The sequence below is a fragment of the Pteropus medius genome, unplaced genomic scaffold, assembly GCF_902729225.1.
Source record: "Pteropus medius unplaced genomic scaffold, Ma_sr-lr_union100, whole genome shotgun sequence".
Lineage (NCBI taxonomy): Eukaryota > Metazoa > Chordata > Mammalia > Chiroptera > Pteropodidae > Pteropus > Pteropus medius.
The window spans coordinates 14603147-14614509 of NW_024354500.1; the positions used below are offsets into that span (position 1 = coordinate 14603147).

The following is an 11363-nucleotide window of genomic DNA, read 5'->3' on the forward strand; positions in this document are numbered from 1 at the left end:
CTGTGACTACAGTGGACAATCTGTTGTGCAGGTTCTGACCGCATGTAGTTGGGAGTAACTTTAGTGGGGCTTTGGTACCAGCCAAGTCTGCCCTTTGAATGTGTCATTTATGGAGCTGGTTAAGTGGTGGTTTGCTGCGGTCTGAATCCAACCACCTTTTATATTGGTTCTGGAGCTTTCTGGGAAGGGCTTCATTGCAGGCAAAGGTCAGCCACCATTTACGCCTGGCTTGGGGCCACCTGATGGGAGCTACAGAGTGATCTGTGTTTGGTTGCCACATGTACTGGGCTTGGAGGTGCTTGCCAAGAGGCTGTGTTGTGAACCAAGGCTGGCTGCTGCTTGTGCTGGGTTGGGATCCATTGGTGGGCATCACTGTGATCTGAATTCAGCTGCTACTTTTGCTGGGCTTTTGGCTGCTCAGTTGAAGCTATGTTCCAGGTCAACACTGAATACAGCTTATGTCAGACCTGGAGCCACCTTACGGGAGTTACAATGTAAGTTGAGACTGGTCGCCACTGTGCTGGGTTTGGAACCACTTAGCAAGAGCTACAGGGCACGCTGCTTGTATGGGCTTTGTAGATACTGGGTAGATTTTAGGAAATTCTGCAGCATGATTGAGGCAGGCCACTGGTGTGGAAAAGCCACTGGGAGAGAGATTTGGGCTAGGCGTATAAGTTGGGTGGGTTCTCAGAATCACCAGGGCAGAGTGAATGGTGTTAGCCAGATTAATGAAGAGCACAGATTTGGCTCCCACCTGCACCTGCTGGCTGGGTTTGGAGAGACACTGAACAAAGGAACAGTGGCACTTGCACTGCACTTCCATCCCTGGAGAGAGCTGCCCTGATCCCCCAGTCCTCATCCTGAAGCTGGTCAATTCAGTTTCTCTATGTTCCTGGTGCTTTTCTAGCCGTTGCCCTTGTGCTGGAGCCCAGAGCGAGTAAATTTGTGAGCAAGTGAGTTCATGCATGGGCTTTCAACACAAAGGTGGCTGGATTGAGACCACATGAAAACACCACCCAACTAGCTCCACAGATGACGCCAGCAACCCTTCATCTCACTTGAATACAATCCCCACTGGTGTACACAGCCAGATGTTATGGGGACTTCTCTTCCTGGCACTGGTGCCCCAGGCTATGGAGCCTGTCGTGAGGCTGAGACTCTTCACTTTATATGGGGTACCTCTGTAGCTGATATATCCCTCTTGATTCTTAATTGCCACAGTGTGGGTGCGGGACCTACCCATTTGTGCTTCTGCCCCTCCTGCCAGTTCTTGTCCTGACTTTTTTATATTCTTAGTTATAGGCCTTCAATTTAGCTAGTCTTCAGGTGGTCCTCAGTGATGGTTGTATAATTTAGTTGTAATTTTGATGTGATTGTGGGAGGTGAGCACAGCGTTTACCTACTCTGCCATCTCGACTGGACATCATCCTTTTATCTTTAATTTTACTGATTCACATATGTTGAACCATTCTTACATCCCGTAGAGAAATCCCACTTGGTCATCATGTATAATTCTTTTTATGTGTTCTTGAATTCATTTTGCTAATGCTTTGTTGAGAACTTTGACATCTATATTTTTCTTATGGTATCCTTATCTGGTTTTGGTATCAAGGTAATGCTGGTTTTGTAGAATGAGTTCAGAAGTGTTCCCTCCTCCTCGATATTTTGAAAGGGTTTGAAGAGGATTGGTGTTAATTCTTTAAAAGTTTGGTAGAATTCTGCAGTGAAGCCAACTGGTACTGGAAATTTTCTATGTTGAAAGTTTTTCAATTACTGATTAAATCTCTTTACTTGTTACTATTCTGTTCAGTTTTTCTTTTTCTTCCCTAGTCAGTCTTAGTAGGTTGGTGTTTCTAGAAATGTATCCATTTCACCTGTTATGTAATTTATTGTTCACAGTCTCATGGTTTTATGAATTTCTATGGTAATCAGTTTTAATTTCTCTTCCATTTTATTTGAGTCATCTATTTTTCTTAGTCTAGCTAATGATTTGTCAGTTTTGTTTATCTTTTCAAAGAGCCAGCCCTTAGTTTTGTTGATACTTTCTATTTTTCTGGTCTCTTTCATTTATTTTCACTTCGATCTTTATTATTTCCTTCCTTTTGCTAACTTTGGGCTTAATTTGGTCTTTTTCTAGTTCTTTGAGGTATAACATTAGGTTAAGACCTTTTTAATTTCTCAATATATGCATTTATTGCCATAAATTGTTGGTAAGTCTATTTCCCAGTTTATTTTATGTTTGTTAATAGTAATCCCAGTCAGGTTTGTATGTCTTGTACAGTAGTACTACTAAAAAAGTCACTTTGATGCTAAGCGCAAAGTTTTCTGTCAAATTATTTTTAAGTACTATTTTTTAAACGTGTTTGTGCATATATCATAGGAACTATCGAAAAACCTTGAACTGAGTACTAACAGTTTCCAACGACAGTTGCTTGCTGAAAGGAAAAGGGCATATGAGGCTCATGATGAAAATAAAGTTCTTCAAAAGGAGGTACAACAGCTGTATCACAAATTAAAGGTAAGCGCTTTATTTTAAATTGCATTAATTCTCTTTGTAATATATATTAGATGAAAACTATATTTCATAACTGTTATCTTTCATATTTGTAAATGGTTCCGTGTCATTTACATAATTCTAATATCTTTGGTACTTACAAAGAAAGGTTTGTTAATATAATCACTATAACTCGTGTCAAAAGTGACACATTGAATACACTAATAGGAATGATAGAGAAGCTAGAGTTTTTCTGTATTGCCTGGTTGGAAAATCCAGTGTTCTTTCTCAAATTATTTTTAAATTTATTTTAAATAATGCTCTTTATTTTCACAGTGCTTAGAGGAAGCGTTCAAATTAGTTAATTTTGTTAAAGCAGATGTTCTTAATTCTGTCCTGGGGTCATTGATGGGTTGAAATTTTGTGCAAAATTTAGTGTTTTAGCATTATCTAAAATAGAATTTACTGTTAATTCTCAGAGAAGGATATAGCCCCCAAATGGTCAAGAACACTGTGTTTCTAAAAAGGTCTAATTTTTAACTTGTTAATAATTCATAACCTACATTTGAGAGATGCTGCCTAATTTCTTTCTGTGATTAAGCCTGGAAGACAGTTTAGGACAATACTAGCCCTGTCAGGAATGGGTAGAAAATGAATTTTGTCTTATTTTCTCTCATTTTTTGACTACCAGTATAGATTGGACTTCATAGGGAGAATTGTTGCTCTACCCTAACCTAAGAATCTGAGGGATAGTTCTTTCTATAGTTTGGTAGTTACAAAGGGAAGCTGAAATATGTATATCTCAGGTTGATAAGTAAAATACCAATTGACAAAGTGAGGATTTTTATTTTGTTTTAAACTGAGATTCCACGCCCTTAATTGTACTGGGTTTTTTTTGTTTGTTTGTTTTTTGTTTTTCCAGGAAAAGGAGAGAGAACTGGATATAAAAAATATATATTCTAATCGTCTACCAAGGTCTTCTCCAAAGAAAGAAAAAGAACTTATATCAAGAAAAAATGGTATAGTAGCTATTACCTATTCATAACAAAATGAATTCTGCTGTAGAAGGAAGCAAAGGAGAAAGAACTTCATTGAAATGAATTTAAGTTTCTATTTAATATTAAATAGTTTTCAGAATCCTTTCAGCTTTCCCAGGTTTTTCCCGTGAGGTCATTAAAATTATGTTTTACATAATTTCTTAGAAGTTTTCTTAGTATATATTTTTAAACTTTTATGAAAATATATAAGCATACCCTGAACTAGAGATTATAGTATAATGAACCTTTACTTATATCACCTAGCTTTAACAGTTACACATTTTACTAATTATAGTTCATCTATTTTTTTTGCTTTTTTTTACTTTCTAGAGTATTATACTTTGTTATTATTATCCATATCTTTAAACAAAAGTATAATTTCCTTTTTCGAATTACAAAAAGTTAAAAAAACTTTGTAAAAGCATAATATGATTTACCTATAGGAACTGTCCTCAAATTACATAATTGCCAGTAAATCCTAGAAATAAAAATACTAATAGCGAGTAGTCATGGAGCTAAGCAAACCATGCATTATCTGATTTGGATGGTAAATATATATACCAGTTGAATTCCATATATCTTAGCAATTTTCAATACAATTAGAAAAATTCTTTTATAATTTTCATGATAGCTGCATGCCAGAGTGATTTTACATGCCAGTGTACAAAAGGAGTACAAACCAATGAAGACTTCAACCTGGAAGAATTTCCTATCATACCACAAACAGTTATGTGTTATGAAAACAAATGGGAAGATCCTGAACATCTTTCTTTGGTGAGTTTAGCAATATGATTAAGTACTAAACTCTAGGTTTGAAATTATTCCTAAAACACAGTATCAAACTTTTTAAAATTTCAGCAATGATACTAGTGCTATATCTAAAATATGCAGCTAGCCTTTTAAAGAGAGATAACATCTGTCTATTTTATTAAATTCCTTTGGTTGACTGTTAGGTCACAGCTCATCTTTCAGATGCTTCTGAAAGGTTGATTGTACCTTCTAGTTGGAGGTAGAAGAGAAGAAAAAAATTTTCTTTCTAAGTTTCTTACCTTGTATGTACCCAGCTAGTCTCAAAATCATCCTTGAAGTTTAATAGCAAATTATAGTAGTTTTCAAATTATTTGTTAGAATTTGACTGCATTTCATTTTTTTTTAACCTTCTGTATAAGAGAATTTTACAGGTTAGTTGAACGCTGAGCAAACTAATTGCAGCGGAATCTGACTTTATACCATTCAAAGTGTCATTTAGAGGGGTCTGTGTTGGACTTTCATTTAAAAGAACTGATATTCTGAATACTGGAAGGTCCTTTTCTCTACGAGGTTTTTCTCTTTAGTGTTTACAGTTTAAAACCCAAAGGAGACAGTGTGCTAGAGAGTCATCATCGTTCATGTAGTTCTGTATTTTTGTGTCATATAAGTTTCCCAGTGACCCTGAGATCTCTTCTTGAGTTAGCTTTATCTGCTGTTTCTTCCTATATTTGCACTATCATTGAGACTCTATCATGTTTATCTTTTTGAAAAGGAAAAGTATAGAATAGCAAAGCAATTCTTTAAGAAGATAAAAATATGTAGTCTTTACAAGTTTCAACAGGAGGAGCAGCAACCTGATATAGTGAAAAGAGTATAACCTTGGAATTAACACTATTTTTTAGTTAAATTCTGATTTTAACATTTTAGTTGTATGACTTCTTGGAGCCTTAATTTCCTAATTTATAAAATGGAGGTATGTTACCCTTCAAGGTTGTGGTAATGACTAATCACAGTTTATAAAGCTCTTAAGATTGATCCTGCCACTTTAAAGGGCCTCGGCAAATAGAAGCTATGTTAAAGTACAGGCTGACTTGCTATTGGAAAGAGACCCAAAATACAATTGCTCAAAGAAGGTGTAAGTTTCTTTCTCTTGTAAAAGACTGAAGGTTAGCAAGTAGTCCAAGATAGACAGACAGCTTTGATCCATGGTAGTCATTACTGCTCTTCCATCGTAAAGAGTTTAGTTTTCTGTATGATTGGAACTGGCTCAAAATCCCTATGAGAAGGAGGAATGAGGAAGTAGAGGGCAAGGAGCTTTTGTTTCTATGAATGTGACCAGAAGTTGTAGACATACTTCCACTCTCACCCTATTGCTTCTCTCTAGTTGCAAGGGAGGCTAGTAAATGTAATCTCCAGTTGAGCACTCTATGCCCTCCTTGCTAAAACTCAAAATATTCTGTAATTAAAAGGAAGAAGGGGAAGAGAGATACTAAGGGACAATACAAGTCTAGCTATTTTACTTTTATTAAGAAACATTACATATTTGGGGACTATAAGGAACAAGGAATTTAAGTTTGTATTTTTATTTGACTTAAATATTACAGAATTTATTAATTGAAGGCTTTGGGCCCAAATGTATAGGCAAGACTTAAATCCTAGTATAAACTTGAAAGTTTCAGTGTAGTCGTCACTGCCTGTGCTATAGTTTAGTTAATAGCCTTTTCTGGTTAACTGAAATAATCAGATTTTGTAATGAAATGTATGTGCAAAGCAGAAGTACTTCTGAAACTTATCTCTTCAGAATTTCATGTAGGGTGTTGGATTTACTTCTATTATACTAGTTCTCATATATCTCATCAATGCCTCTTTAAAATTTTAACTAAATTAAATAATCCTGTGCTTCTGAAGCCTCTTTCAAAGGGTGCTAACTTGTGACTTACTGATTTATTAATTGAAAGTTTCCTTTAATTTCTAAGTTGGTATCATGCATAATGAGAGATTAATCTATGATATTTCAGTAGCTGCTGCTTTTTCTACATGTAAGCTTGCATTTTTTAAAAATATGTGTAATAGGACCTGAAATCTCGAGAGAGAGATGAACGTGAAGAAGCAGGGATTCTAAACCCAGTCGTGGAAAGAGAAGAAAAATTCGTTAAAGATCAAGGACTCTATATTGTAAAACAGGAGGTTGCAAAGCTGGAGGACGGTAAGAGTTTGTTTAAGCACGTGATGAGTCAGCATGCCTTGGGAAAGAAAGGGTTAACATCCCCTAATATCTTCCAGCTAAAGAATGAATCGGACATACAAAACAAAAAATTGATACAGTAGTAGGGAATATTCTGTCAGAAACTACAAACATTTGAATGAAGCTACAAAGAAAAAAATGAAAACTGTCAGTCAATTGCTGTTGGGGATTAGGAAACAAGGACAAGTTACCTACAGAAAATTCAGATGAAGCAAAATTCAGATGACGGGGAAAAATTCGTTGTGTGTTAACTAAAGCTTGATGAAGATATAACTGAAGTACAACCCTCTTTATTGTTTTTACCTTAAAACTATCTAATATACATGTAGAGTAGCCCAAGCATTAAAATCAATGAATTGTGATATCCTGAATATATGCTTATAATTTTTCTTTGGTTTTAATATGTAAAGTAAATTTTTAATGTGTTCAACCATTAGTTGGAAGTTTCGTGAACCAACTCACATAGTTTCAGATACTGGAAATGAAGTTCAGGAATATATTTCCATCTGGGTAAAATGTCTTAAAGGTATAGGTGAGACTCTAATCTTTTGAATATATTTTATTAGTTATATAGTAGCTGCTTACAGAGAAATCCTTTTTTTTTTTACCTTTAAAGTTAATAGAACATAAAATTATCACCTAATTGTTACTTAGTGCATATACATTTTTGTGTATTTAAACCAATATAACAGTTGAAATAGAAGTTACATTTCTATCACTATTGGGTAATGTATAAAGGGAGAAGCTTTCACATATTAAACTACAGAATAGAAAATTAAGTATTATATTCAATTCTGTCTAGGTATCAGGAAAAGGAATAAAGTAATAGACTGTCACTTTTCCCTGTCCTTTTTGACTGATTTTTTTCCTGGAGTCTATATGGAATGATTTCTGACATCAGTGAGAATGTATGCCATTTACTAAAATTACTAAATGCATAGCGTTCTTACATATTTTAATATTTTTAACTTTTTATTTGGGACTAATTTCAAAATTATAGCAAAATGGCAATAATAGCCAAAGGACTATTTAAGTTGTATATATCATGCCCATGCCCTAAAATAACTTCCATGTTTTTTTTTCCAAAATAAGGACATTCTTTTATATCATTCCAGTATAGTTTTCAATCTCAGGAATTTAATACAACACAATTCTCTGCTTTGCTGTCCATATTCGTTTGTCAGCTGACAGTATTATCCTATATAGCATTTTCTTATCTGGAATAGCTTCTTAGCCTTTTAAAAAATATTTTGTGAATTTAACATTACTGATGAATACAGACCCGTTTTTTTAAAATAGACTGTTCCTCATTTGGGGTTTATCTGACGTTTTCTCTTAATTAGATTCAGGTTAATGCATCTCCTGTCAAAGTACGCCATAAGTAATGTGTCTTTCTCAGGGTATGACATCCAGAGGCTCAATTTATTTTTAAGTTTAAAAGTCTTTTCTCCAACCCACTACCCCCAATTCAGTGTGCAGCACTATATTAGGTATCAAAAATAAGCAGAGAACCTTCTTCCCCACCCCTAAATTGAAGAACAATTTTTTTTCTTTAAATGTGAGTCTTAAATGCAGTACACATTAAGTGTATTCTTTTAGAATCCCAGAATATCAAATATAGAAATGAAGCTTACGGTGTCCATTTTCATTTTATTGGTAATACCCACATTAGATAAAGACTTTTGTAAAAGATGAACGTTGAGGTTTCCTATTTAAGAATATTGACTGCTGTAAAATTTCACTTTTAAAATTGATTTCATACAGAATGGAAAAGAGAAGAACTTGCTAAAAAGCAAAAAGAAAAGACATCTTTGCTGGAGAGAGAAGAAAAGCCAGCCTTGGAAACTGGAAGATACCAAGTGGGAATGTACCAAATTCAAAATATTGATAAATTGGAAGAAGAAGAAGAAAGACTGAAGAGAGAGATTCTGCTTGCTAAACTGAATGAAATCAACAGGGAACTCCAAGATCCTCAGAATCTAAAATGTCCACCTCTGCCACTGCTACCTGATTTGGAATCTAAACTGTACTCCCCAGAGAGAAGTCCCAGAACATACCTATTCTCTGAATCCTCAGAGAGATTATTTAATGGGCATCATTTACAAGACATCAATCTTTTAACTACTAAAGGAGATGGTCAGAATCCAGGAAATATTAGAAGCCCAGTCTCTCCAAATGACCTTGCATTTGGCAGCTATGTGCCTTCATTTGCAAAAACATCAGGGAAGTCAAATCCATTTAGCCAAAAAAGTGGTCTTTTGGATTTCCAAAGAAACAGTATAGAGAAACTTAGTAAAGATGATGTAGATTTAACTACAAGAAAAGAGAGAAAAGCTAATCTGATGGAACAGCTATTTGGTGTCAGTGGTGGCAGCACTATTTCCTCTAAAAGCAGTGACCTGAATTCTCTGGCTGCCAGCAAAGGAGACTTTGACTCTCTAAATTTTCTCCCTGGGGATAAAAGCAGCAGGGGTAGAGAACAGGATGAAGATGACTTTTTCCTCAGCGAAGGAAGAAGTTTTAATTCAAACAGACACCGATTAAAACATGCAAACAATAAACCAGCAGTAAAAGCAGTTGATTCTGTAGAAGATGAAATTGAGGAAGTAGCACTGAGATGACTGACTAGAGTATAAATTTTTTTCCAATTGTAAATATTTTAATACAGTATTTATTATAAACACTTAGACTTTTTAATATTAAAAAGTCCTTATTAAGGAATGACTTTTAATAAATACAGTGCAAATAAAAATTATATCACATCTTATAGCTAGTTTACCAAGAATGAAGGAGGCTCTTTTGAATGAAGCCAAAAATAGAGGTATAGCTTACTTGGTTTTGAGTTTTTAATTTACAAATAGATTTTACCTCTTAAATCAGCTCTGTAGGAAGTTTTACTCCTTTGGAGTTCATATTTATTTCCTATTTTTATCCTTATTTATTTGTATTTAGCTCACTGAGGATATGACCAAAAATAGTCTTCCCACCGATTATTGAATGGAAATTAAGAGTGAGAGGCTCTGTGTTGGAAAGCGTAGCTCCCAGCTGGTAGAAAATGGGTGCTGTTTCAGAGTCCTGTCCTTTATGGGGTGGGCTGGGGGTCCCTTCCGTACATGGCAAGGCTGAGCTACCCTGACGCGAAGCAGCAGCAACATTGAGATGTCCTATTCCTTCAGAAGGAACCAGAGTTAACACTACTCATTTCCCAGTTACAAGTCTCATTAAATCACTTACCTACCACTGCAAACATATTGGTTTGAATTCAAAAGACATTTGTTTGCACGGACAGTTCCCTTGACATGGCTCCCAGTATAATCAGTAATTCCTCTCCTGCTACATTATTTGTATCTGAGATTTCATACCAAATACATGGAATAGAAGTAATTTTATTCCAATATAGAAAGACTTTCAACTCAATTATGTTTCCAAAGTAATATAACTTGGAAATTTTTAATATATACTATTAAGATTTGAACTTACTATCAAACCAAAGAGACAATGATAGTGTAATACTCTTGGACGTACAGGACTAATTTTAAATCAGCCTTGGTTAAATGTTTTAGAAATGGGACTTCTGCCTTGCTGTGTAGGGTAGGTGTTTTTTTTCTGTTGAAATGCTTTGGTCATTTGCTGTTTGCAGCTCACTTCATCTGTAAGAGTAGTTTATGACCTCGGATTATGCTGGGTTGTGGAAATAGTGTGTCAGGGGAAAAATAAAAAAATGTAGATTGACACTTATTCTAACACAAGCTGTTTTTTGTTTTTCAAGAACTTACGGTGTATTCACTCATAGGATGATTTCTGATGCCAAGTATACATACTGATGAGGGCACTAGAGTTACTGTTTTATCTTGAGTTCTTACAAATGCTTATTATTGAATATAATTTCATAACTCTTTGACAAGACTTACCTGGTTAAGTCTCTAATTAAAAGATGTACCAGCTATCTTCAAAATTGTGTTTCTGTCATTTATTGTGAATTGAATCTCCCCAAAGTGCTAAACTATATTTAAATTTTTTTAAGATTTTTATGTCTGATATAAGCATTTAGTATGTTGCAAATCATTCTAATATTTGTAAACCACAATATTGTAATGCAGTTCTTGATAAAATATTATGTAATGTTAATTTTGTTCATAGCTGCTAATTTTTCTGCCAAAAGTATTCTAATATTTAGGTTGTTTTGTTTCAAAGGCTTTTTAAAAGGCCTTTTAATAAAGTTTTATATTCAGGTCATTATAATTACTCTCTTGCTTTTCTCTACCTGATGTTTTCTAGTCTCTTTAACCAGATGCAGCAAGACAATTATTAAATTTAAACCTAAAATTAAGTTATAGACTCAGAAGCATTATGGTGTGAAGCATTAAAATTGGAGATTAAAATGTACAGAACAGGTTATTTCTTTATGAACAAACCTTAGTGAATCTTTTTTCCTAAATGTCAAGTTAAATTTGTTATTTGTACTCAGAACTCTTACTAATAAAAATTAAAAATATACTGATTCTTTGTTTGAATGATACCTTAGATCACTTAGAATATATATAGTAGAAATAGGACCTGCAGGGTTAATTTTTATTTCATTATTCACTTTTTTTTTTGTCTAGTATTTTTAGCTGAAGTAGATGAATTTGCCCTAAATCAGGTTAGATAGTATGCTAGTCTTATCAGGTAATTATAGTTTTAATTAATCCTTTCACCCTTAATAGCTATCGTAATGGCATATATTGCTCATAATATAAAAAAGGCGGAGGTAAGGAGGATTAAATTGAATCATAAAATGAACTTATTTCATGGCTGACTTGCTGTTTTTCTGGTCCTCCTTTCCATCTTATATTCA

General features: G+C 34.3%; 1 protein-coding gene across 2 annotated transcripts in view; it reads left to right on the forward strand.

The window, feature by feature from the left end:
* Positions 1–11023, forward strand: part of LCA5 (lebercilin LCA5) — a 33670-nt gene extending 22647 nt beyond the window's left edge. For both annotated transcript variants that reach the window (XM_039852921.1, XM_039852922.1), the window contains exons 4-8: positions 2381–2518; positions 3417–3513; positions 4163–4305; positions 6355–6487; positions 8291–11023. In XM_039852921.1, the coding sequence (XP_039708855.1) occupies positions 2381–2518; positions 3417–3513; positions 4163–4305; positions 6355–6487; positions 8291–9147 (1368 nt within the window). In that variant the 3' untranslated portion in view covers positions 9148–11023. The remainder of the gene's footprint in view (positions 1–2380; positions 2519–3416; positions 3514–4162; positions 4306–6354; positions 6488–8290) is intronic.
* Positions 11024–11363: the final 340 nt, after the last annotated feature.